Source organism: Balaenoptera physalus, assembly GCF_965194825.1.
Source record: "Balaenoptera physalus genome assembly, chromosome: 19".
Classification (NCBI taxonomy): domain Eukaryota; kingdom Metazoa; phylum Chordata; class Mammalia; order Artiodactyla; family Balaenopteridae; genus Balaenoptera; species Balaenoptera physalus.
In genome coordinates, this window is record NC_138900.1 from 14,171,265 (window position 1) to 14,198,907 (window position 27,643).

Consider the following 27,643-nt stretch of genomic DNA (forward strand, 5'->3'; position numbering starts at 1 on the left):
GACGGCCTGCACCCAGGGGCACAGGGCTGGCCAGTGGCAGAGCTGAGCGTGGAACCCAGGACTGATTCCCTGCACTAACTCCCACAGGGCACTCAGGCATCTGTTCCAGATGGACCCAGACACCCATACTCACCACCACAGGGGTCTTAAGCTCAAGGTGTTCAGCCTGAACCTTCCTGGGGACCCTGAGCCCAAGACCTTGTCCCTGGTGAACTGCAAGGGCCCTGGAAACCCGTTAGGGGCTGAGCCTGCCGCCCCACAGCCCAGGTAAGCGCCTGATTCTCCCGGCCCCTCTTGATCAGCACCTTATAAAACAGCAGGATGAAGTTGATGGCAAATGCCAAGAAGAGGGCAAGGAATCGCAGAGTGTAAAAGTTCCGGGAGAGGTAGTTCTAAGATGAGGAGAGAAAGAAAAAGACAGAGCTCACGGTCCACTCGCTTCCTGGGAGAATTTATCCCAACATTCACCCACAACCCAAGCACCGGGATCCTTAATATCTGGTCCCACAATCTCCCATTTATTGAGTGCTTATTGTATACCAAGGCCTGGGCTAAGAGCTTTATATACATGAACCTGTTTAATTCTCACAACCCTATGAAGTAGGTACTGCTGATAAGCCCACTTTCTGGATGAGGAAATGGAGGCTCAGGGTGGTGAGCTGTCTTGTCCAAGGTTACGCAGCCAAGAAGTGGCAGACCTGGGCTTTGAAGCCAGGCAGTCCAGCTCCAGAGTCCACACTCCCAACCACTCTGCCATGCTACCTCCCGGGTGAGGGGACCCTGTCTGCTTTATCCCAGGCAGAGGACATCTACCTCCACCTCTCCCTTCCTCTTTTTCTCTCCATCGTTCTCTCCATCCCCCATTCTTCCCCCAAATCCTCACTGAACCACCCTCTGTCCAACATGTTTCCCTCAGCCCCTCATGTCAGGCTGGCCTGGAGAGGAGATAGGACAGATGGAGCCCTGGGCCCCGACCTCCCTTCTTCCGGGCTGGATGAGGAGATGAATTCTCCCCCCAAAGGAGGAGCTGGGGCTGGTGTGGCAGCTCCTACCTGAAGGCTGAGAGCCAAGAAATAGGCCACGGTGGAAGGAACAGCGCCACGGCCTCAGTTGGATTTAGCTTTGGATAGAGGATGGGGGTGGGAAGCTGAGGCCGGCGGCCCCAGGTGCGCAAAAGCGGGGAGGCTGGAATAAGGATTGTGAGCGGGGAGAGGCCGAAGAGCCAAGTGGGGACCACCTGAAAATGCTGCCCTGTGCCCAGGTCCTGCTCTGTCTGGGGACATCTCTGCTCTCTGCCCATATCGACTTCCCCACAGAGATGAGCCTGGCCCAGGTGGGCTCAAGGACAGGGTTGGGGGAGAGGTGGTGTGAGTGTTTTCTGGGAGAGGAGGCTTCAGGGTGCCCTTGCTGGGTTCCTCACCAAGAACTTCACCCGCTGTACTTCCAGTTCTCCCCAGAATTCCAGGCCCCCGCCTCCAGCCCCCTCCTTCTTTGGAGGTGGGGGAGGAGGAGCTGTCTTCTTGGGGGGTTCTGGTGGGGGTTCGGGGACTTCTTTCTTCTCCCCATTCTCAGCACTGCAGGGCAGGACACAGAGAGAGTAAGCAGGTGCCTGGGAAATGCATTCATTCATTCATTCATTCAAAGCCATGCGCTGGGGCCCACCCCATGCCTGGTCCAGGTCTAGATGGTGCTGGGGACACAGTGGTGAGACAACTTCCAGCCCTGTCCCCATGGGGCTCCAGTCCAATGGGGTATAGACCCGTCACCAGACAGTGGCAGCCCGGAGTGGTCAGGGCTGGGACAAGGGTAGCTCAGGGGCTTATGGGAGCCCAGAGGAGACACCTCTTCAACTTAGGGGGCGTGTCAAGGTAGGCTTCCCAGAGAAGGAGCCATGTGAGCCAAGATGGGAAGGAGGAGGAAGGCTGAGACAAAGCACAGGGGAAGGTGTCACAGGCGGAGGGAACAGCTGGGAGAAACGCTTGCAGGTAAGAAAGGAGCGTTCATTTCTCTACTGCCTTTCACAGAGGCCCTCCTCTGGGCCTGGGCCTGGGATGGGTGATGCTGAGGTCCCAGAGTGACCAGGACATCCTCAGGCCCTGACCTCAGGAGGCTTCTAGTCCAGGAGGGAGGCAGTGATAGGGGCTGGGCCCCTTGGACCCAAGGCCACTCACTCGGCTTTCTCAGGCTCGGGCTCTGGAGGCAGCTCCCCTTCCTCTCCATCCACCTGGCGGCAGGGCAAGTATCAGGGCTGAGCCTGCACCCCAAGCGCCTCTCAGACCTGCCTATTCCTCTCTGTGTCCCTTTCTGGCCGTTCCTCCTGGGCAATCTAAGTTTTACTCCCCCCCCACCGCCCCAGAAGAGGGATTATGATTCTCATTTTACAGAGGGGAAACTGAGGCTCAGAGAGGTGGAGTGCCTTGGCTAAAGCACTGTGCAGAGTTAGGCTGGTTCCAAGTGGAGCTCTTCTCCACTCATGGCCTTCCATCACCTTGACAACCGCACCCCCATGGCACTTATTGCACTGAGGGCCTGAGGATGCTTTAGGGGCCTCTGTCACGTGGACTACTTAATTCCCCACAACCGCCTGTATCTCTGAGGGTCTTTCCCAGTGTCTCTGACCCTATCTTCGGTCTTTTTAGTTCTTGGTCCTGCTTCTCCTCTAATTTGGTCTCTGGATCTCTTGCTCTTTCTGGCTCCAGATATTTTTTTCTCTGTCTCTCCCAGAATCGCTACCCTCTTCATCGGGAGACTTCCTCCAGGTCTCCATCTCTGCGTCCATCTCTCAGTGTGTCTCTCTTTGTCTCTGCGTATCTCTCAGGCCCTCTCTCCGCCCTTTTCCTCTCTCTGTGCACCACTCTCCAACCTCTATTTGTCTCTCTTTCCCTCTCTCACCCTGCCTCCTACCCCAATCTCTCCAAAACCCTGAAGCCCCAGCCCGCGCTCTCACCCCCAGCTTCCTCTTGATGATAGGGGAGCCCTCGGGCGTGGGCGGCTCCACCGGCGTCAAGTCACCCATGTCCCCGAGGCCGCCGGCCCCTTCGGGCCGGAAGGGGCCATCCTCGGCCACGGCCACAGTCCCGTCGGCGCCTCCCGGGCCGGCCTCCTGCGCCGCCGCCTCCTCGTCGCCCGCGCCCTCCGCGGAGTCGCCCGCGCCTTCGCCCGCACCCTCGCCGTCCGCGTCGCCTCCGGGCCCGGCCGGCTGCTCGCCGCGCACCTCGTCGCCCGTGGGGTCGGGCATGCCCGCCAGGAGCTCGGTCATCGTCACCTTCTTGGCGCCCTCCACCAGGCCGCCGCCGAAGAGCGAGCCCCAGAGCAGGCGCAGCGCGCCCGCCGCCGCCCCCGCGCACGCCGCCCCCGCGCACGCCAGCGCCCCCCAGAGCAGCGCGGCCACGGCCGTCGCGGCCTCGCGCGCCGTCAGCCGCCGCAGCCGCCGCACGCGCCGCCGCAGGCTGCGGTAGCTGAGGCCCCGCAGGGCCCGACTCGCCGCCGCCGCCAGCCGCGCCGTCGCGCCCGCCGCCGCCGTCCCCGCCGCGCCCTCGGGCCCCGCCGCGCCCTCCTCTGCGCCCTCGGCGCCCGCCTCCGCCACGCCCGCGCCCTCGTCGTTGTCCTCCCCCGGCCCGCCCTCGGTCTCCGAGATCTGCGCGGCGATCTGCATCTCGAAGATGGTGTCCTCGCAGAAGCTCACGAAGAGCTCCATCTTCTCCGACTCGCCGCCCTCGTTCACCACGTCGAAGATGAACTGACGCTTCGACTCCTTCACCTGCAGCGCGGAACGGAGGGGACGTGATGGGGGCGCCGTCGGCGGGGACTTGGGACAACAGCGGTGGCAGCCACGCGCGTTCGCCGCTGTTCTAAGCATCGTCGTTTTTATTTTTGAAAGCGAACCTATATAGCGCTCGCTGTAGGTGCACTTGTAAGAACCTCAGCTAGGCTAGGCCCTGTGTCCAGCATTTTATGTATGGTCTCTCATTAAAACCTCACAAACCATCCTAGAAGTAGGGGCCGATATCCCCATTTTACAGATGAGGAAATGGAAGCCCAGAAAGTCACGTGTCTGGGGTGATGCAGCTGAGAGGTGGCAGGTGTAGGATTCGAATTGCCAACAAGCTGGTCCCAGAATCGATGTTCTTGGCTTCGACAGACGGAGCATAGTGGTTGAGGGCAAAGATTCTGCAGCCAGCCTGCCTGGGTTCGAATGCTGATTCTGCCGCTGAGTTAGACTTAACTCTCTGGGCTTCGGTTTCCCCTTATGTAAATCGGGGAATAATAGTAGAACCCATGCGTAAAAGGGTTGGCGTGAGGATTAAATGAGTTAATAGATGCTGAGTGATTAGGACAGTGCCTGGCACCTGCCAAACGCCGGATAGTGCTTGCTATTGTGGTACTGCTGCATGAGCGCTAGAGGGCCACGCAGGCAGACATGGACTCCGGACCGGCGGGAGAACGTGGGAATGGGAAGGAGTGAGCAGGAGGAAGTGGGTGTTTGGAGGAATAACACTAACAGAAAGAGTGTGCACGTGGGGTGCACGTGAGGGGCGGAGCTCCCACGGGGTGTACTAGAGTGTGAAGCGCCAGTGGTGAACCAGGGCTTCCTGCAGAGGCAGGGATGTGCAGACGTCCCGGGTGCAAGGATGATGCAATGGCTTTTAAGCCAGATTGGAGAGGAGGAGTAGACAGTGGTGCCCCAAGGGACACAGGTGAGTGTGCAAAACCTTGGGCTTTCCGGTGGACTATGTGAAAGGGCCGATGTGCAAGAGCCTTGTGAGAGGGCACCGGGACTAAGGGAGGAATCGGGTGTGAGGAGGGCGTGGCGGCATGGGAGGACATGGGAAGAATGTGACCATGCCCGGCTCAGTGTGCTCGGCGGACATGGGCATATGGGGCAGGCATGCAAGGGCCTGGGTGAAACCGCGGGTGGGGAGTGTAAATGTGGGAGGGGTCTACAATTCATATGGTCGGTGCATGTGCGGCAGGATGAGTGTGCAAGAGGACCTGGGAGTCAGTGTAAGAGGGCCCAGAACGTGAGGGCAGGGCTCAGGGTAGGGCACAAGCCCGGGCGTGCATGAGCCAGGTGTCACTGAGGAGGAGACTCAAGGGGCCCAGGTGTTGAGATGATGGGAGTGCAAGTCTCATGAACTGTGTGTAAGGTGGGAAGGGTGTGCAAGAGCAAGTGGGAGGAGTGTGCAGGTGCCTGGGGGCATCTGAGGAATAAAAGGGAAGTGGGAGTGCAAGGGGCAGGTAAGGAGCACGCAGGCTTGGTGTGCACGGTGAGTGTGGGCAGGAGGGCCACCTGGACAGCAGGGGCAGGGCCAGGGGCCGAGCGTGCATGAGGGGCACATGGGAGGGTGAGAAAATGGGGGATGGGAACCACATGCAGGCTAAGTGTGTGAGGTGGGCTGGGGGCGTGCCAGGGCTATGTGAGCGTACTTTGGAGCAAGTGAGTGTGTAAGGGGCATTCAAACACTTGTAGGCTGGGCATATTCGGGGCACATCAGGTCAAGGAGTAGGCCTGGCCACCAAGGACACGCAGGGGCTCTTGCGGGTGAGTTGGTGAGGGTGGTCCAAGTGCTCATGAATGAGCATGGGTGTGCCAGGGCATGTGTTGGTGAATGAGTGATGGCGGGCAACCATATGGCATGCCAGGGCTGCAGGAATGCACACTGGCATCCTCAGAGTGAGTGTGCAAGAGAGGTGCACGCACATGTGGGCCCAGCATAAGTGGGAAGGGCATTGTGTGCTAGGAACTCAGAGGGCATGTGGGGGCACGAAATGCCAGTCACCAGTCATCAGGGCACCCTAGAGCCCCCGCGGTGAGTGTGCAAAAGAGTGGGCATGGGCAGGCCAGGGCCAAGAGAGGGCACACCAGGGGCTGCTGGTAAGGTGAGCAAGGTGTGTGTAACCACGTGGGTTCAAGTACAAGAGTGTGGGTGTGGTCGCATCAGAATTATAAGAGCTCCCAGGGTGAGTGTGCAAGTGGCAGGCGTGGTGTGCGAGCAGCCACAGTGAGGGCCCACAGACGCTGCTGCATGTATAAGGGTATATGTCCATGCCAAGTCTGCACGAGGTGGGCATGGGAGAACCAGGGGTGCGCAAGGGCACAGCAGCACCCATACAACGTGTGCAGAAGGGTGGGCATGGGCTTGCACGAGCGGAGCAGGGGCACACGAGGGTCCGCAGAGCGGATGTGCAAAGCGTGCACAGCCCCATGTGTGGTCCAAACGTGCGAGGAGCATGCCCTGAAGCCCCGGGAGGCAAGCATGCGCGTGCGCGGGGCCACCGACCTGGGGCATCTCCCACTGGGCGCGGTTGGTCTCCGAGATCTCGAAGTAGATACGCTCGATGCGGCGGGAGGCGCCCATGATCTCGATGCGGCCCAGGTAGGGCCGGAAGTACTCGAGGATGCTCCCGGCCAGCTCGAGGAAGTTGCGCAGGCGCGGGTCGTGAGGCACGTGCTCCGACAGGTTGGTGAGCAGCACGGCCACGTTGAAGCCGATGTCGCGGGCTGGCTCCTGGAAGCGGTTGGCAAACTCGTCGCAGTCGATCATCTCGTTCTCATCCGCTTCGGAGCACGAAAGCAGGAATTGGATTTCTGGACCGGTGAACTGCTTCTGGCTGTCCATGGCCTGGGGGGTGGGCAGGGGTGAGCGGGGGAGGTCAGAGGGGTGGCCTAGGGAGCCCCAATGCCTTTCCTGAAACAACTATGGACTTTTCATAAAGGGAGAAAAATCCAGAATCATATAAACAGCACCCAAGGCTGACGCCCAGCAGGTTGGTATGGGTGAGGCTGTACCAGCTATTAAAACACTGAATGTTGTGGGACTTCCCTGGTGGCGCAGTGGTTAAGAATCCGCCTGCCAATGCAGGGGACACGGGTTAGAGCCCTGGAACAGGAAGACCCCACATGCTGCGGCGCAACTAAGCCCGTGCGCCACAACTACTGAGCCTGTGCTCTAGACCCCGCAAGCCACAACTACTGAGCCCACGTGCCACAACTACTGAAGCCTGTGCACCTAGAGACCGTGCTCCGCAACAAGAGAAGCCACCACAATGAGAAGCCCGCGCACCGCAACGAAGAGTAGCCCCCGCTCGCCGCAACTAGAGAAAGCCCGCACGCAGCAATGAAGACCCAATGCAGCCAAAAGTAAACAAATAAATAAATAAATCTATTTATTAAAAAAAAAAAACTGAATGCTGCATTTCCACAAAGCTGAGCCACCATCCACTGTCAGATAAAGTCCATTTTCAGAGATGGTAAGATGTGAATTGATGAAACTCAGCACTCGTGTAGCAGCTGGTAAAGAGATGCTGCCCCAAGCTCCCTGCCTGCCGTGCTGGTGAGTCCCCGCAGGCCTGCTCTCCACCCTTCCTCCCCCCACGTGATGGCACCTGTGGTCTGTACCACAGGCTTTCTTGACCCTCTGGCTGCAGGTGGGGCCTGTCCAGTTGAGGTCAGGGAGCAGGAGGAGAATGGAGCTGTGGCATTTCTCTCCCTGGCTTCCTCCCCGTGCTGCTTGTCTCTCTCCCTCAAAGGTCAGTCCTGCCATCCTGTCCACACAGCTCCTTCTATCTCGGAGTTAGATAATTAGTCTTTCCTCCAGGCCAGCCCCCTTCCAGATAGGGCCCTGACTGATACATGCCACCACCTCTGCCCCTTCCCCAAGGCCCTTTGGTCCCCCCATCCCACCATTTCCAGCAACTAAATAATTGGCACCTGACACAATGGAGGCCTCCAAATTTCAACTGGGAATAAAGTCGTATGCCCATCACCCCAGAACATATTTTCAGCTACTCTATATTTAAGAACTATAACATGACAGGTATGGTTGGAGCCCTCTGTGTACCCTTCTCTTGCTCCATTACCCCCACCCTCCCCCAAGGTAACCACCAAGGAGTTGGTGTATCCTTCCAAAGAACTACGTGTCACATGGATGGACCTAGTGGGTATTATGCTTAGTGAAATAAGTCAGACAAAGACAAATACTGTATGTTATCACTTATATGTGGAATCTAAAAAATAAAACGAATGAATATAACAAAGCAGAAACAGACTCACAGATATAGAGAACAAATTAGAACAAACCAGTGAGGAGAGGGCATGGGGGGAGGGGCAAGATAGGGATAGGGGATTAAGAGATACAAACTACTATGAATAAAATAAATAAGCTACAAGGACATATTGTACAGCACAGAGAATATAGCCAATATTTTATGGTAACTTTAAATGGAGTATAATCTATAAAAATATTGAATCACTATGTTGTACACCTGAAGCTAATATAATACTGTAAATCAACTATACTTCAATAAAAAAAGATGCATCAGTACTTCTACTACTTATATTCTGCCATTTTCTCACACAAAAAATTTGGTATCCTGTGCATTATTTTGATTTAAAGAACTGCTATTATAATCATGTAATTTGAAACTTGCTTTTTTCACTCAGCTGTACGTTTTCAAGATCTATCCATGTTGATATATAGATCAAATGAATGCATTTTCACTGCTGTGTAGTATTCCTGTTTTATAAACAAACTATCCTCCTGATGACAGACATTTAGTTTATTTCCAGTTTTTAACTTTACAGACACTTTCATTGAACATTCTTGCGCTGATCTTCAGTGCACTCTTTGCAAGAGGTTCTCTGGGGCAGTCTTTCAAATGTTTTGACCACACCTATAGTAAGAATGCATTTTATAATGTGACTCAAAAAAAAAAAAGATTTCACGACACAATTCTGACTTTCGCTATGTAACACACTCTGCAATGTTCTATTCTATTTTATTTTTGAAGATGCTGGTCATGACTTAACTAAATTTCATGACCAACAGATGGGTTGCAACATGGTTTGAGAAACACTGCTCTGGGGTATGAACAGAAGCGAAATTTTCTGGCTCTAAAAAATGCTTTGTAGCCAAGAACTTTGCAAAATGCTTTCTAAATGAGTAACATGCTTTGCAAATCATGAAGGGCTCTAGAAACCACAGAGCGTGGAGACAATCACACAGGAACTCTTCACCTTCTACCGTCACGCCATCAACCTGACTCCTTCCCTTATGATACAGTGTGACACTGTCCCTCTTAAAATCTGACACCCCCGCCTCAACCACGCTCCACATTGTCCATTTGCCTATCCCCTTCTTCTGAAATACCTTTTTCTCTGACTGTTGTCAGTTTCCTTGGCTGGAGTCTCCTTCTCTTCCAGACCTCTAAAGGTTGGAGGGGCTCCAAGGCCTGGAATTTGCACGCTTTTCTTGAGATATACACTCGTCATGGAGATGTCATTGAGGCCCGAACCTCTGAAAGCCATCCCATGCCAATGACTGTAAAGGCTACATCCCAGCCCTGACTGCTCTGCAGAATCCACACACTTAACAGTGGAAGCCTTATCTGACATCTCTTTGTGGAAATGGCCAAAACTGAACTCTTGATTTCAAAACCTCTCCTCCCACAGTCTTACCCATCTCAGGAATAGCATCACCACCCACCCAGGTGCTTGAGTTAAAATCTTTGAGTCAGCCTTGATTCCTCTCTTTTATCTCACTACCCACACCTAATCCATCAGCAAATCTGTCAGCTCTACTTTCAAAAGATCTAGGACACATACACTTCTGCCCCCTCCATGGCCCCTACCCTGGTTTTGTCCCCCATTGGACCATCGCAGCAACCTTCTCCCTGGTCTCCCTGCTCCTCTTCTGTCCCCACAGTCTCTTCCCCCCACCCACAGCTGGAGGGACCCTGTGAACATCTGAGTCAGGTCACATTCCTCCCCTGCTCAGAATCCTCCCTTAGCTCCATCTCATTCAGGTTTAAAGTGTCCTCCCTGCAGCCAACCAGTGCCAGCACATCTGCCCCCCTCACCTCTCAGACTTAAAAGTTTTCCTCTCCCCGCCCCCAACAGCCCTCTCCAGCCATACTGGCCTCCTTTGCATCCCTCTTATTCCCACTTTTCAGCCTTTACACTTGTTGTCCCTTTTCCTGGGGATGCCACAACCTCCCCTACCTTCACAGGGTAGCTTTCAGCTCTTGGCTTCAATGTCCTCTTCTGGAAAGACCTTCCCTGACCACCCAATTTACAGGGCTTACTCCACGCATGCTCTCTTGCACACCACCCTGCTCATTTCCTTCAGACCACAGATTATAACCTGAAATTATTTTGTTTCTTTACTTATTTTCATCTGTCCCTCCCCACTGGGCTGTCAGTCTCTGTTTTGTTCACTGCTACACACAGTACGTGCTCAATGCATATTTCAAATGAATTAAGCATCTTGAAAACTGAAAAGACTTTTTAACTCTGTTACAATTTTTGAAAATTAAGAAGTCCTTAAAAAAAGAAACCTAACCTTGTCTTTTAAACCACAAAAAAATTGAAAAGCATATTGTAAAATACAAAGATTTGTAAAGAGTCTGGGAATCATATGATGTTTTGGGTTTGGGAAACCATATGATGTTTGGTAAAGGTCAAACATTTAGAAACGAGACTATTGCCATTTTGCAACCTCTAATGAACTAATGTGTCTGGGCATTGAATATCTGTGGTTGCTGACATCACAAAAGGAGAGATGACGGGACAGGATGTGCCTCTTGATGGACGTATGAAGCACCACAAAGGAAGGTGTTGGCGAAAAATAAAAATAAAAACAAAAACTCCAAACCTGAATCTGATCGAGCTTCTTGACCCAAGTCCCAGTTTCCAGGAAATGCAGGGGACAGAGGAACACATTAAATGACACCACAAAGTTGCATCAGCCAGATCAAAACTGTGGGAAACTCTACAACTAGGAGAGCACTATCTAATGACAGCTACGAGCCACATGTGGCTACTGAGCCCTTGCATCATGGCTGGTGCAAAGTGAGATGTGCTGACAGTGTAAAATACATATGGATTTTAAAGACTTAGTATAGGACTTCTCTGGTGGCGCAGTGCTTAAGAATCCGTCTGCCAATGCAGGGGACGCGGGTTCAATCCCTGGTCCGGGAAGATCCCACATGCCGCGGAGCAACTAGGCCCGTGCATCACAACTACTGAGCCTGCCCTCTAGAGCCTGCGAGCCACAACTACTGAAGCCTGTGCGCCTAGAGCCCGTGCTCCGCAACAAGAGAAGCCACCACAATGAGAAGCCCACGCACCACAACGAAGAGTAGACCCCGCCTCGCCACAACTAGAGAAAGCCTGCATGCAACAACGAAGACCCAACACAGCCCAATAAATAAATAAATAAATAAATAAATGTTCCTTTAAAAAAAAAGACTTAATATAAAAAAAGAATTTAAAATATCTGATAATTTTTACATTGACTATATGTTGAAATATTATTTTGGTAGAGTAGGTTAAATAAAACATTGTTAAGAATAATTTCACGTGTTTCTTTTTACTTCTTTTTTTAAGTGTAGGTATTAGAAATTTCTTTTTTTTAAAAATATTTATTTACTTATTTTTGGCTGTGTTGGGTCTTAGTTGCGGCACGTGGGATCTTTCCTTGCAGTGCGCGGGCTCTTCGTTGCGGCACGTGGGCTTCTCTCTAGTGGTGCGAGAGCTCCAGAGCGCGTGGGCTCAGTAGCTGCAGTGCGTGGGCTTAGTTGCCCCGTGGCATACGGGATCTTAGTTCCCCCGACCAGGGATCAAACCCGCGTCCCCTGCATTGGAAGGTGGATTCTTAACCACTGGACCACCAGGGAAGTCCCAGAAATTTCTTAATTATATGTGTTGCTCTCATTGTATTTCTATCGGGCAGCGCTGCTCTACATGACCAGCAACCCAGGTATCCATCAGATAAACTGCCAGGTGAGGGAAAAGTGATGGAGGGGCAGCAGTAGGTAAAAGGAGGTTTAAAGAAAGAGCAACCAGGGGCTTCCCTGGTGGCGCAGTGGTTAAGAATCAGCCTGCCTATGCAGGGGACACAGGTTCGAACTCTGGTCTGGGAAGATCCCACATGTTGTGGAGCAACTAAGCCCGTGTGCCACAACTACTGGAGCCTGCACTCCGCAACAAAGAGTAGCCCCCGCTCTCCGCAACTGGAGAAAGCCCACGCGTAGCAACGGAGACCCAACACAGCCAAAAATAAATAAGTAGATAATTTTTTTTTAAAAAAGGAGAATTTAAGAAATAGCAACCAGTAGCACTGGGTGGCCTTGTTTGGATCCTGCTGCAAAGAAATTACAAAAAATTATACGTGGTCTTTAGAAGATCTGGAAATGTGAACACTGGCCAGACATTTGATGATTTAATGAACTACGGATCTTTTTCATTTTGTCTTTATTGCTTTGTTTTTAGTTAGGAGTGATAATGATATTGTGGTTCGTTAAATAGAAGGAAAGCTTTTTAAGACCATATATTGTACAGTTCCATTTACATGAAGTGTCCAGAAGAGGCAAATCTATAGAGACAGAAAGTAGATTAGCTGCCAGGGGCCTGAGTGGGGGAAATGGAAGTGACTGCTAAAGGGTATGGGGTTTCTTTTTGGGGTGATTAAAATGTTCTAATTAGATTGTAGCGATGGTTGCACAATTCTGTGAATATATCAAAGAAACATTAAACTGTACCTTTTAAATGGGTGAATTTTATAGCATATGAATTATATCTCAATAAAGATGTTTTTTAAAAGGAAGTCTTTTAATTTAGAGATAGGTACAAAAACATTTGCTAATAAAAAACAATAAAGAAAGCCACAAAATAGTACTAACTAAGAATAAATTAGTAGCCTGAAATGTGTTTTCACCCACCAGGAAGGGCTTTCCAAAGTGTAGTAGATGTTTTGGAATCTGCAAAGTACTTATCATTGGAGACATGTTTTGCAGACTGTCAAGAACACTGTCAACCACGAAGAACTTGGGAAACCCTAAAATAATTCTATATATTTTTCTTTTTTTAATAAATTTATTTATTTATTCATTTATTTAATTTTTGGCTGCATTGGGTCTTTGCTGCTGCACGCGAGTTTTCTCTAGTTGCTGAGAGCGGGGGTTACTCTTTGTTGTGGTGCACGGGCTTCTCATTGCGGTGGCTTCTGTTGCAGAGCACAGTCTCTAGGCACGCAGGCTTCAGTAGTTGTGGCACACTGGCTTCAGTAGTTGTGGCTCGCGGGCTCTAGAGCGCAGGCTCAGTAGTTGTGGCACACGGGCTTGGTTGCTCCGTGGCATGTGGGCTATTCCCGGACCAGGGATCAAACCAGTGTCCCCTGCATTGGCAGGCAGATTCTTAACCACTGCGCCACCAGGGAAGCCCTCTATATATTTTTCAGTGCAGATTTACATATGAACGGAAATGCAGAAATAAATGTCCAGAGATATGAACATCAAGAGGATAACTGTGGCAGCCTTTGAAGAGGTGGGATGAGAGTAGGGTTGGGTGTGGGGACCAAAGATAACCTCAACCATAGCTATAAGTTCTGAATTTATCTACAAAAGGACTGTATCCCTGTATTATCTATTCTGTTAAAAATTAATAAAATATTTTAAATGATTTTCTACATAAAAATCAAGTCTTATGCATGGCCAACCCTCTCCCCCCAAAGCCAACCAGCCAACCAACCAACCAACCAACCAACAAAACAAACCACCATAAGCAAAGTCAAAAGACAAATGATGAACTAGAAAAAAGTACACCTCATATCACTAACAAAGTTATAATCAGCCAAATATAGAAATCAAGAAGAAAAACACCAACATCCCAATAGAAAAGTAAGCCAAAGACATGGTCAGTTCACTGAACAAGTAATACAAAAGAAGTAACATGAAAAGATGCCTAATTACACTCGTAACAGGAGAAATGTGAATTAAAACTGCACTCAATACCCCTTTTCACCTATCAGATTGGCAAAAATCCAAATATTTGACAATGCGGTCTGGTGGTGAGGCTGTGGGAAAACAGGCAGTCTCACATTTTGCTAATGAGAAGGGAAAATGCAGGGCAAGATCTGTCCAAATGACAAATGCATTTACCCTTTAACCCAGCAATCCCACTTTTGGAAGTTTACCTTTAGATATAACTGCACGTACAAAATGATGTACATACAAAGGTAATTGTTCTAGCCAGCATTGCTAGTGGCCCATATGGAGCCTTCCTCAACACTCTTACTTCCATCTGCTGGAAATCAGCAGTACAAATTTACAATATCTGTCCTATAAACGGCACCTTTGTACAGTGCACAACTTGCACAACTATCCATGGCCGCCCTAATGACAGCATGTGTTGTAATGGCAAAAGACTGGGAAAAAGTGAGTGTCCATCAACAGGGAATAATCAAATAAACCATAATATATACACAAAGTGGAGTACTGGATATCTATAAAAAATAATCAGGACACTCCCTATATCTCTAGAATATATTGTTAAGTGATACAGGCCAATGTATATAGCTTATTACCTATTATGTAAGAAAAGAGGAAAATAATATCTGGAGAAAATGATAGAAGGATACAAAAGAAACTAATGCTTACTCACAGCAGTGGGGGTGAAGGAAGCGTAGGTTGAGAAAGGGGTGGGAATGAGACTTCTCACACTTCATACTTTGTTATATTTTACTCTAAAAATTATGTGAATGTATTATTTATTCAAAAAATAAAGCCAATGCACTTTTAAAGTTACAGATTGTTTGTAACTTTGTAAAACAGATATTGAGCTACAAAATGTTGTGTACATGACATCAAATCTTGTGATCTGTGAAACCCTGAATAGTCAGGAGGGATCTTTACCCAGTTTTTAAAAATTCACCTTATAACTGAAAGTTTGTACCCTTTCACCAACCTCTCCCTTTTTCCACCACCTCCCAGCTTATGGAAACCACTCACTTTTCTACTCTCTGTTTCTGAGTTTGACTTTTATTTTTAGATTTCACATAAGTGATACCATGCAGTATTTGTCTTTCTCTGGCTGGCTTATTTCACTTAGCATAATGCCCTCCAGGTTCATCCATGTTGCTGCAAATGACAAGATTTCCAGCCTTATCCAAGGCTGAATGATATTTCGCACACACACATACACACATACCACATCTTCTTTATCCATTCATCCATTGACAGATACTTAGGTTGATTTCACACCTTGGCTATTGTGAATAATGCTGCAATGAGTGTGAGAGTGCAAACATCACTTTGCAATTATAGTTTCATTTCCTTTGGATAGATACCCAGAAATGGGATTCCTGGGTCCTACTGTAGTTCTGTTTTTAATTTCCTGAGGAACTTCCATTCTGTTTTCCATAGTGGTTGCACCAGTTTACACCAGTTCCCACCAACAATGGACAAAGATTCCCTTTTCTCTACATCCTTGCCACACTTGTTATCTCTTGTTTTTTTGATAACACCCATCCTAACAGGTGTGAGGTGATATCTCACTGTGGTTTTGATTTGCACTTTCCTGATGATTAGTGATATTTAGCACCTTTTCTTGTACCTGTTGGCCATTCGTATGTCTTCTTTGGAAAAATGTCTATTCAGGTCCTTTGCCGATTTTTAAATTGGGTTATTGGTTTTATTGCTTTTGAGCTATAATGACTTCTTTGTATATTTTGGATATTAACCCCGTATTAAATATGTGGTTGGCAAATATTTTCTTCCATTCCGTAAGTTGCCTTTTTTTTTGTCGATGGTTTCCTTTGCTGAGTAGAGTCATTTTAAAATTATAAATGATGGGACTTTAGCTCCTGCATCGTCCTTTTTGGTTCTCTTGCAGTCCCTACTGAGACTCTCACCCTAACCTGCCAGTCTTGAGAGTCGAGCTGGGACTCCCCAGAGAGGGCCTGGCACCCAGGAGGTGCTCATTGACTGTTTATTAGGCTAGATTAGTGGATGAATCTGGAGGCAGTGTACTCTGGAGCCAGACTGCCTGAGTTCTAATCCCAACTTTGTTACTTATCAGTTGTGTGACCTTAAGCACAGCACTTTAACCTTCCTGTGCCTCATTTTCCACTTCCGCAAAATGGGAATAAAAAATAGTCCTTACTGGGACTTCCCTGGTGGTCCAGTGGTTAAGAATCCGCCAATGCAGGGGACACGGGTTCAAGCCTGGTCCAGGAAGATCCCACATGCCGCGGGAGCAACTAAGCCTGTGTGCCACAACTACTGAGCCTGCGCTCTAGAGCCTGTGAGCCGCAACTACTGAAGCCCACATGCCTAGAGCCTGTGGTCCACAACAAGAGAAGCCACCACAGTGAGAAGCCCGCGCCCCGCAACAAAGAGTAGCCCCCGCTCACTGCAACTAGAGAAAGCCCACGCGCAGCAACGAAGACCCAACGCAGCCAAAAAAAAAAAAAAAGTCCTTACTACCTAAGGGTTACTGTAAATTAACATTCATTTACACACAGGACCTGGCACAGAGTGAGAACATGATACATATTAGCTCTTCTTCCTGAAGGTGCAGGGCTCAGGGACAGCGATGTTTAAGAGGCTGCGAGGGCGACAGGAATAAAGACGCAGACCTACTAGAGAACGGACTTGAGGACACGGGGAGGGGGAAGGGTAAGCTGGGACGAAGTGAGAGAGTGGCATGGACATATATACACTACCAAATGTAAAACAGATAGCTAGTGGGAAGCAGCCGCATAGCACAGGGAGATCAGCTTGGTGCTTTGTGACCACCTAGACGGGTGGGATAGGGAGGGTGGGAGGGAGGGAGACGCAAGAGGGAAGAGATATGGGGATATATGTATATGTATAGCTGATTCACTTTGTTATAAAGCAGAAAGTAACACACCATTGTAAAGCAATTATACTCCAATAAAGATGTTAAAAAAAAAAAAAGAGGCTGCGAGGGATTGGCAGGGAAGGTGAGGGTCCCACGAATGCGTGGCACAGACGCCCAGGGGAGCAAGGCATTGCCGAGGGGGAGGAAATGGCCGACTGTGGCAAACGCTGCCAAGATGACAAGTCAGAGGAGAGATTTAGGGTGAAGAGATCACTGATGATCTTAGCTGGCGTAGTTTCAGGAGAGTGACAGGGACAGAAGCCCCGAATCAGGGAAGGAGTGGGAGGTGAGAAAGGAGTGAGCGAGGGTAGATAGCTCTTGGGAGGCGTGGCTGAGAAGCGGGGAGAGAGAGAGGCAGGGAGGCTCTCAGAGGACAACTGGGAGGCATGGGGCACTTTGTATTCAACTCAGGAGACCCTGGGTTTATTTAAATGCTGACGGACAACAGTGATTGCAATCTCTAGAATAAAATAAAAAGCCATGAGTCTATACCCATACAAATGAATGAATGAATGAATGAACAAACAAACAAGCAAATAAATAAATGGAGGAGAAGGCAAAAACTCTTCCTTACAGTAAAATGGTACCTAATGTGTGGAGAAAAGGGAACCCTCTTACACTGTTGGTGGGAATGTAAATTGGTGCAGCCACTATGGAAAACAGTATGGAGGTTCCTCATAGAACTAAAAATAGAGTTGCCATATGATCCAGCAATCCTACTCCTGGGCATACACCCAGACAAAACTATATTTCAAAAAGATACATGCACCCCTATGTTCATAGCAGCACTATTTACAATAGCCAGGACATGGAAACAACCTAAATGTCCATTGACAGATGAATGGATAAAGAAGATGTGGTCCAAATATACAGTGGAATATTACTCAGCCATAAAAAAGAATAAAATAATGACATTTGCAGCAACATGGATGAACCTAGAGATTATCATACAAAGCAAACTAAGTCAGAAAGAGAAAGACAAATACCATATGATAGCACTTATGTGTGAATCTAAAATATGACACAAATGAACATACCTGTGAAACAGAAACAGACTCACGGATATAGAGAACAGACTTGTGGTTGCCAAGGGAGAGGGGGAGGTGGGGGAGGGAAGGATTGGTAGTTTGGGATTAGCAGATCCAAACTATTACATGTAGGATGGATAAACAACAAGGTCCTACTCTATAGCACAGGGAACTATACTCAATATCCTGTGTTGATCAAACATAATGGAAAAGAATATGAAAAAGAATATATATATATATGTATAACCGAATCACTTTGCTATACTGTAGAAATTAACACAACATTTTATTGCAATATGGTAAGTCAACCATACTGCAATAAAATGAAAAAAGGTACCTGGTAAAGGTAAAGGGTACAGGGAAATTAGAAAACCACCATTTATCAACTGCCATAGTAATAATCGTGGAGACAAGTATCTCTGATAAATGGTAACCCTGAGAGGGTGCGCAGGATATTTACATAGTCTCAAAGCACATCTTCACAAGATACCAAGGGGAACGACAGTATCATTACAGTGGAGACTCTGGTAAACACCACCTTCACCATGTGACCAAGCTAACACCAACTGTAATGGGAAGAACCAACATCACATGCCTCCTGATACGACGCACTGAGAAAGACATAGCCCTCCTCTGATAGTCCTGCCAAAGGCGTATAACCTGAATCGAATCACAAGGAAAACTCAGACAAACCCACACTGAGGGCCATCCTATAAAACAACTGGCCTCTATTTTTCAAAAATATCAAGATCATAAGAGGCAAAGACAGATCAAGGAAGGGTTCCAGATTGAAGGGAGCTAAAGAGACAGGATGCCTAAATGCAATCCCTGATCCTGGACTGGATCCTTGACAAGGAAAAAAATTTCTTCAAGAGCAAAAACTGAATAAAGTCTGTAGATAGCAGGATTGTCTCAGTGTTGGTTTCCTGATTTGCATAATTGTTTTGTGGTTATGTAAAGGAATGAACTTGTTCTCAGGAGATACACCCTGAAGTATTTAGAGGTAAAGAGGAATCATGATAGAGCAAATGAGGTAAAAAGTTAACATTTGGGGGACTTCCCTGGTGGTCCAGTGGCTGAGATTCCGAGCTCCCAATGCAGGGGTCCCTGGTCAGGGAACTAGATCCCACACGCCACAACTAAGAGCCTGCATGCCGCAATTAAAGATCCCATATGCTGCAACTAAAAGATCCCGCACACCGCAACGAAGACCCTTGTGCTGCAACTAAGACCCAGCACAGCCAAATAAATAAATAAATAAATAAATAAATTTTTAAAAAAGCTAACATTTGGGCAATCCGGGTGAAAAGGTATTCAGAAATTTTATGTACTGTTCCTGCAACTCCTCCATAAGACTGAAGTTATTTCAAAAGAAAAATTTAACAAAATGGTGATGGAAAAGATCTGGCAGTAATAATAGTAATAATAGGTAACATCTCTTGTACTCTCCTGTGTTTCAGGCACTGTCCAGGCTCTGTTCACCCACTGCCTAACCTCAAAGCAGTCCTGTGAAACAGTTAATGTTATTATCTTAGTCCCATTTCACAGAAGAGCCTGAGGCTTAGAGCGGATGAGTGGCTTACCTGGGGTGGAAGGGTTGGCAGAGGCAGGTGAGTGGGCTTCTGGACAGAGCTGGTTCCTGCTTTTCCCTCCTAACAGCCTCATTATTTAGACCTGCAGTGGTCATTAGTGACTGCCTCTCCCGTTAGTCTATAAGCCCCATGAAGGCAGGGCTGTGTCTGTCTCAGTCATTGCTGTGTCCATGGTACCAGCACAGAGCCCAACACAGAGGAGAAACCCAATAGATGTTTATCAACTGAATAACTGATCTTTATTTATAATAATGATAATATTATGACTGTTAATAATGATAATAGAAATAAGGTTCTCATTTGTGTTAATGCATTTCGTCTTCAAAACAAGTCCAAGGATGGTTTTATCCCCATTTTACAGATAAGGAAACTGAGGCATCCAGAGAAGTCTCTTGCCTACAGCAGGCAGCCAGGAAGGGCATGACTGGCACTTGGCACTCCACCCATCCGCCTTCCAGTACTCACCTTCTGGAAGTCCTTCTTGGAGATGAGGCCACGGGGATCAGTGACGTAGTCCTGGAAGGCCTCAGAGCCCACAATGTCCTTGAGTTTCAGGAACATGTCGAAGAACTTGAGGATCATCTCCACGTTGGACGAGGATTCCACAAGCATGTCCACCATCTGCCGGGCAATCATGCCGTTCACCACGTTCCCTGCAGGCAGCCCCAGGTCAGTGTGGCTCAACAGAGCCTCCTTTCTGGATCCCCATTGGGCTTGCCTCCCTCTCCAGCTCAGGAGCCACCAGGATCCACTGTGCTGGTGGAAGCTTCCCTGGCCAGCTCCTGTACCTCCCCTCAGAGGGCAAGGGTCACCTTCTGATCTGCCTCAGCATCAGGTGTGAACCTGGCTGATTCTGTCTATGTCCTCCTCCCCCGATAGCTGGGGGAGTCGTCAACAAAGATAACGATGGCATAAACTAATGGCGGGTCCAGATGCCATGCCAAGTGCTGCACTGACACGACCTCATCTTTGTAAGGAACGTGTGTCACTATTCATTTTTATAGATGAGGAAACAGACTCAGAGAAAGTCTCAAACTCAGGTTTACACAGCCAGTAAGGGGGTGGGGAGGACTTGAACCCAGAGCTGCATGACCTCAGAGCTCACACCACCTAAGCCTTCCACTAGCCCACAGAGGCCAGGCGGGTCCACAGATGAGTGAGGTAGGCCAAAGACAAGACAACAGGGAGAGGTGGAGACTGTGGTAAACTGGGACCCCACACCCCCTCTAAAGCAAACTGGCTCCAACTTCTTTTTTTTAACAGAATTTTATTTATATTTATATTTATTCATTTATTTTTTGGCTGTGCCACACAGCTTGCGGGATCTTAGTTCTGCCACCAGGGACTGAACCCGGGCCACAGCAGTGAAAACCCCGAACCCTAACCACTGGACCGCCAGGGAACTCCCCAAACTGGCTCCAGCTTCTTTTTGCACCTTTCAATTTTCATATAATTTCAAATTTACATGTAGCTCACAAGAATAGTGCAAGGGGACCCTCATGTATTCCAGATTCATCAATTGTTTACATTTTGCCATGTTTGCTTTATAATACCTCTCCCTATTTTTTTTCACTGAACCATTAAGGACTAAGCTGCAGACACGAGGCCTTTTTACCCCTAAACATTTCCACATATATATTCTTAAAGACGAGGACATTCTCTTATATAATCATAGTGCAGTCATCAAAATCAGATTGAACATTGACATGATAGTTATTTAATCCAGTTCAGCTGATTTTTCCCATGTGAGAATGTGGATGCGTGGTCACCGAATCTTTCAATTTTTCAAGATAAATGTTTAATGGGATTTTTGATTTTTAAATCGGATTTTTAAAAAATTAATTGATTATTTTTGGCTGTGTTGGGTCTTTGTTGCTGTGCGTGGGCTTTCTCTAGTTGCGGTGAGGGGGGGCTACTCTTCCTTGCGGTGTGTGGGCTTCTCCTTGCGGTGGCTTCTCCTGTTGCGGAGCATGGGCTCTAGGTGCACGGGCTCAGTAGTTGTGGCTCACGGGCTCTAGAGCACAGGCTCAGTAGTTGTGGCGCACAGGCTCAGTTGCTCCACGGCATGTGGGATCTTCCCGGACCAGGGTTCGAACCCGTGTCCCCTGCATTGGCAGGTGGATTCTTAACCACTGTGCCACCAGGGAAGTCCCTTTAAATCTGATTTTTAAAAGCTGATGACTAGTTACCAAAAATTTAAAACATTGTAGGAGGATTATTCATTGCAACATGGTTTGTAATAGCAAAATGTTTTTTAAGAACCTTGAATGTCCATTGATAGGGGTGTGGTTAAATGAATCACTGTATCCCCACGCAATTAGTACTATGCAGCCATATAAAAGAATGAGGATGCTGTTATGAACCTCTATAGAAAAAAGTCTTTGTCTACAAGTTAAATAATTTTATTAATTAGTAATAAATTATGGTTGTTTTAAATCACTACGTTTTGGGGATATTTGTTAGGCAGCAAGAGCTAACTGACACATTCAGCAAATAAATAAATAAATAAATAAATATTCAGTGCATAAATTTTAAAAAGTGTCCAGGCCACCCACCTAATTAAGATTTCTCTGGCGATTCAATAAATTACTATATCTACAGTCAGGGCCTGGCACATAATAAGTGCCCAATAAATGTTTGCTGGGCTTCTTATAGCAACTTAAATGCATTGACCCTCACATGATATCAGATGGGGTTGAAGGTTAGGCTCTCCTGGGTCTCAGAGGGCCATTTTCAGGATCATCTGAACATTTGTACCCTCCCCTTACCCCCACCCACTAGAAGTTTACCTTCTAATAGTGACAGCAACATCACCACCATGTCCTTCTGTAGATCCAGCAGCTCCTTCAACAGCTCGATCTGGCTCGAGTCCTAGAGACCCCACATCCCAGCTTCGTGAGGGCTCTTCTCAGCAGAGATGCCTCCCTCACCTCCAGCTGCTTCCACCCACCCAGCAGGCCCTATGACCCCTTTTCTTTCCCCCTCTTACCTCCGAGGGGACCCGAGTCCAGACATGTTCCTCGGAAGCAGGGGAAAAGGCAGAGAGACAAGACTGTGGGGTGGGATTGGCACTTTGGGGGAAGTGGGCCCAACAGGTGACGTGTAAGGACAAGGGCTGGCAGGCAAGGAGGACTTGGAGGAGTATGGGGATCTGAGAGCAGATGCTTGGAACCAAGAGAGACAGAGACGGACAGGGGCAAATGCTGGGGACAGTGACACAGATCTGGGAAGGGATGAGAGTTCAGCACTGCGCCTGGCCTATGGTGGGTGCTTGACACATGTTTGTTGAATGAATGTGTGATAGAAAAAGTAGGACTCTGGGTTCAGGAAGAAGGCTGTGGGACACAGCTATGTGCTTTCTGGTAAGCCATTTGGGAAGAATGGCTCTCCTGTCACAGTGTCTCATGTAGGGCCCACAGAAGTCTCCAACATGGTCAAAGTTCTGCCCCATGGTCCCTATTTGTATTAGGTTGAGCTACATAAAATTGCCAGTCTTCAGTCATTTCTCACCAACAAAGTGGTAATTTCATATGGTTCTACCTAATGAAATGGAGGAAGGGGAAGGGTACCAGATAAATGGGATGTAAGGCTCCTTCTACCCCATGCTAGTTCTAGAGTTGCTGATTCTAATCCTAACACATTTCCACAGTTCCAAAGCTCTGCATTCTGACTCTAAGATTCCAACATTCCAGGATCTCAAGATCCTAAGATGGGTGAGTCCTGTGGTGTGTGCCTGTCCATGATGTAGCCCCTTGATTCTCTCAACAATCCCACTCTCAGAGCATATGGGACTAACCCCATCTTCCGGGTTGTAGGGGTGGGTATATAACCAGGACTGGCCAATCAGAGCTTTCTTTCCCCTGGCCAGGGTGATTGGTTCAGGAATGGGCATGTGACCTAGTAGTCCAATAAGAGAATATGGCAGATCTTTTCCTGGATTTAAAGAGGTGTTCTCTTCCCTCTGGAGCTGTTAGTGGAGCTCATGAAAGCCCAGGGCATCATTTTCCCAGCCCGTGGGGAGCACCTGCTTGAGAATGAAGCTAGAGAGGAGAGGGACATTTCTACTAACAGCACTATAGGCCCTGGATCTGATCTGTGATGTGAACTGATAAATTCTTTTCTTTTTATTCTTTTTTTGTAAGCTACCACTTTGAATTGGATTTCTAGCCCTTGCAATTTAACCTAGACTATGGCTGAGGCATTAATTCTGCAGGATTTGGAACTCTACACTGAGATACCAATATCCTCTAGAATTTTAAGGTTACATCAACAGCCCCACTTGAACTCACTGACACTAAGAAATTGCATTCTTAAGTTCAACTCCTTTCAAAAGGTCAGATGACACCAAACAGGGTTTCTGCCAGCCCCTGTGGCGCCTTTGAGTAAATTAGAAAAAGGCTTCCCTTCTTCAAGACTCTTTCCTGTTGGGAAATTATAATATACAGAATATTGCCATCTGCTGGAAAACTACTGTAATAAATACACCGATATATGTATGATGTTTAGGATGTGGATGGTGCCGTTTCAGATGCTGGGCCCTGCTGCAGCGCATATGGCAGCCTTGAATATGTGTACCAGACAGAAGCAGAGCAAATGGATAAGGTGTTTGTGAGGCATTGACAAGGCTGCAAAGGGGCGGGGGTGGTGGGGAAAAGGGGAGCACGAAGATGCTAGAGATGGGAGACGGGGCTCGACAGGGACCTTACATCATGGATGCCCTGGATAGATGTCATCTGCCGCAAGCAGAATAAAGAAGCAAAACACCCCTTCAGCCCCAGGCCCAGATCTAGAAGCCTACCCTCATCCTATCCCTAGTCCTGTCCGAATCTGGGTGACCTCATCAGAGAGGAAAGAACACCAACCAATCATAGAGGAGCTCTGGACCAGAGCGGGCGGGCCCCAAACGTCAGACCAAGGGAACTGTAGATGGATAACCAGCCGATTGGCGGTGGCAGAGGAGGAGGCGGGGTCATGGAGAGAGCCAATCCAGAAGAAAGATGGATTTGGCCACGGAGAGGGGCCGGTCTGCAACCTGCCGGGAGCACTGGGGTGCGACACGGACCGATGGGACAAAACTCGGAAACGTGCCAGTTGGGGGGCGCCTGGAAGCAGTTGGATGAAGAACAGAGAGGCCCGAACCTGAGCGAGCTTCATCATCATGTGGGCAAACACGTGCAGGAATCCCACCACGGCGTCCCAGAGGCGGCTGTGCGCTAGACTCTGCTGGTTCCCGGTGCAGGGCCCCTGTGGGGCAGAGAGAGGCTCTACGTGAGCACGAGGCAGGGCGCGGGATGCGGAACTGCCCCGCCCCGCCCCAGCGGGCGAGCCCTACCTGAATGTATTCGGTGAGGCTGTTGAACACCTGTTTAGCCACCGACATGGCCTTGGAAAAGTTCCTCTTGCCCTGCTCCTCAATGACATCCTTGCCCGAGTAGTACCAGTAGAAGTCGCTGATGGATTCCTGGGGGGCAGACACAGTGTGAGGGGCTGCTGGTGCCAACCATGGCCCAACAGACCCCGACCCGGGTCACACCTGGACGGCCTCACATCCTCACCTGAAGCCGCAGGAGGTAGTCCACAGTACAGATGATGATGTTAATAGTGGTTGTATTCCCTGTCTGTGTCCGTAGGTAGTTCTGGAAATCTAGGGAGATGAAAAGTCACTCATTTATTGAGCATCTACCATGTGCTAGGGGAGGTGCACAGGGAGTCCTTTATTCATTTATGCAATAAATGTTTATTGAGGGCCTATTGTACGCCGGAAGGCATATAATCATTAATTTACTTAATAACTCTTTATCAGTACCTACTATGTGTTAGGGGAAGATGGAGGATCATTTATCCATTTGTCTAATAAATATTTATTGAGGGCCTACTATGTGCCAGATGTGGTGGAGGGCCAGTCATTTACTCATTTTTTTCCCCAAAATATTTATTGAGCACCTACAATGTAGCAGAGGGAAATGGAGATTCAGCCTTTGTTTGTTCACAAAAGTTTTTTACTGAATGCCTACTATGTGCTGGGGAGATCGGAGATTGGTTATTTATTCATTCATTTATCCAAAAAATATTTATTGAGCACCTACCAAGAACCAGAGGAGATAAGCATTTGTTATTTATTTGTTCATTTATTCAATATATATTTATTGAGCATATACTATATGCTAACGGGAGATGAAGATTGGTCACATACTTTGATACTACAAATTTCCTGAGCATTTATTATGTGCCCTGGAGATACAGCAGTAAAAGAAAACAAAGTCCCTGCCCTTGTGAAGTTTATATTATCATGTAGTAATTTTTCAGTCTTTTCTAACTGCAACCTACAGTAGGAAATCCAGTACATATTTACACTGAGACCCAGTACGCATGTCTAATCTGAAATTACATCCACATATACCTGAAACAGAAGTTTCACATACCCTTACTAGGTGCCATACAGTCTGCTATTTTCTGTCTTGTACTCGTCTAGTTAACTACAAATGAATTCTGAACTCAACCCACTATATGTGTAGTTCTCAACCTCCCAACCCTGGTTGCACATTAGAACCACCTGGAGGATTTTAAATATCCCAGTGCTCAGACCCCATCCCAGACCAATTAAATTAGAATATCTGAGTGAAACCTGATCTTTAGTGTCTTGTAAAGCTCCCCAGGCATACCAATGCGCAATTAGGAATGAGAACCTCTGCGATAAACTTGATTCACGACCCTCTGGTGAGTTGGTTCCCACTATGAAAAACATTGTTCTATGGCAGAAAGCTGATAACTGTTAGAGCTGAGTGATGGCTTCTTGGGGGCTTATTATACCATTCTCTCTACTTCAGTGTGTGGTTGAGGAGTTCTGGAATAATAATGATGATGATGATAAAGGTTGTGATGGGGGAAGCTCAGGGGGTTGGAGGAGCCCAGAGGAGATGCCTGACCCAGACAAGGTGGTCAGGGAGGGCTTCTTGGAGGAGGGGACCTCTGACCTATGACCTGAAAGATGAGTAGGAGTTGACTGCGCAAATTCCTCGCTGTGTGACCTCAGGCAAGTTATTGAACCTCTCTGTGTGGCAGACTGTGCCTCGGTTCCCCCATATGCAACACGGTGGTCACAATAGGCCCTACTTTAAAGAGCTTTGGTGAGGTTTTAATGCTTTAGCATATATAATGAATTGAGGACAGAACCTGGTACATAAGTGCTCAATAAACAGTAGCTGTTCTTAAAGGGCCTTAAAGAGAGTGCTGAGGTTAAGAGCTGCACTTTGGAGCAGTGACTCTCAAAACATGGGCCCAGACCAGCAGCGTCAGCATCTTCCGGAAGGAAACCTGTTAGAAATGCAAATTCCTGGGCTCCGCCCCAGAATTACTAAATCGGAAAATCTGGGATGGGGTCCAAAAGTCTAGTTTAACAAGGCCTCCTGGTGATTCTTAGGTACGCTTGAGTTTGAGAACCACCTCTGTAGACTCATTTGCCAAATGACCAATTCATCAAATTATCAAGGCAATGAAAACAAGCTTCAGTTAAATCCTTTTGATGTTATAGCAATGTCATGTTGCCCAGGATGGCTTCAACAGCCCTTGAAAGTTTTTTTCTCCCAAAGTTTTACTTCCACCTGATTTCCCTATAGCCACTTCACAATCACTATATCAGGCTGAATGTCCATTTTGCCTGGTTTCACATTACAGATGAAAAGTATACTCAGATATTCAAGATTTTATAAGCAAATGGACAGGCTTTCCCATCAACGCTGTTTTCTAATTCCTTTTTCTGTGTTCATTTAAATCAGACTGTATGCCTAAATGGTTGATACGGCTCCCCGGCTTTTGTCTGCTCTGAATGGCACTGAATACTCAAGACATGCAAGGCCTCTGAGATTTGAAAGATATTTCAAATATTTATTCGACTGGGCTGGTTAATGAATCCACAAATTTGGGCAGAGGACCAGATTGCAGATTTGGTGGGAGAGAGAAATCCCACCGTAAGAACATTCTCATTTCCAAAAAGTCATAGACCCAGGGAATAAAATTCATTCTAAGCCCCAAAGACTGATTCCACCTTTGTTAAAGAAAGAAAACCCCAGTCACATGGCACAAAGGTACTTAATAAACCTTGAAGAAAAACTAGCTGTGGACATAAGAGCTTCTGATAATACAAAACAATGGATCATGCTTTATCCTTTGTTGAAAAGAAAAAAGTAAAGATTAAAGATGTTTACCTTAAAGAACACTAGCCAAGTGGGGTGCAGGTTCTATGGAGGTTAGATTGATAATTACTCCCATTCTTGTCGTGAAGGTTAACTTCTGGGCAGTCTGTGGTTTCTTATCACCCACTAAGTGTTATAACCACAACCTTG

The 27,643-nt window shown here is 47.9% G+C and overlaps 1 protein-coding gene across 2 annotated transcripts in view; it reads right to left on the reverse strand.

The window, feature by feature from the left end:
* RYR1 (ryanodine receptor 1) overlaps positions 1–27,643 on the reverse strand; it is a 116,005-nt gene that overhangs the window by 10,481 nt on the left and 77,881 nt on the right. For both annotated transcript variants that reach the window (XM_082437632.1, XM_082437631.1), the window contains 10 exons: positions 24,857–24,945; positions 24,634–24,762; positions 24,441–24,545; positions 22,091–22,172; positions 19,767–19,954; positions 6,282–6,623; positions 2,948–3,760; positions 2,172–2,224; positions 1,421–1,574; positions 306–392 (listed from right to left, as the gene is read on the reverse strand). In XM_082437632.1, the coding sequence (XP_082293758.1) occupies positions 306–392; positions 1,421–1,574; positions 2,172–2,224; positions 2,948–3,760; positions 6,282–6,623; positions 19,767–19,954; positions 22,091–22,172; positions 24,441–24,545; positions 24,634–24,762; positions 24,857–24,945 (2,042 nt within the window). The remainder of the gene's footprint in view (positions 1–305; positions 393–1,420; positions 1,575–2,171; positions 2,225–2,947; positions 3,761–6,281; positions 6,624–19,766; positions 19,955–22,090; positions 22,173–24,440; positions 24,546–24,633; positions 24,763–24,856; positions 24,946–27,643) is intronic.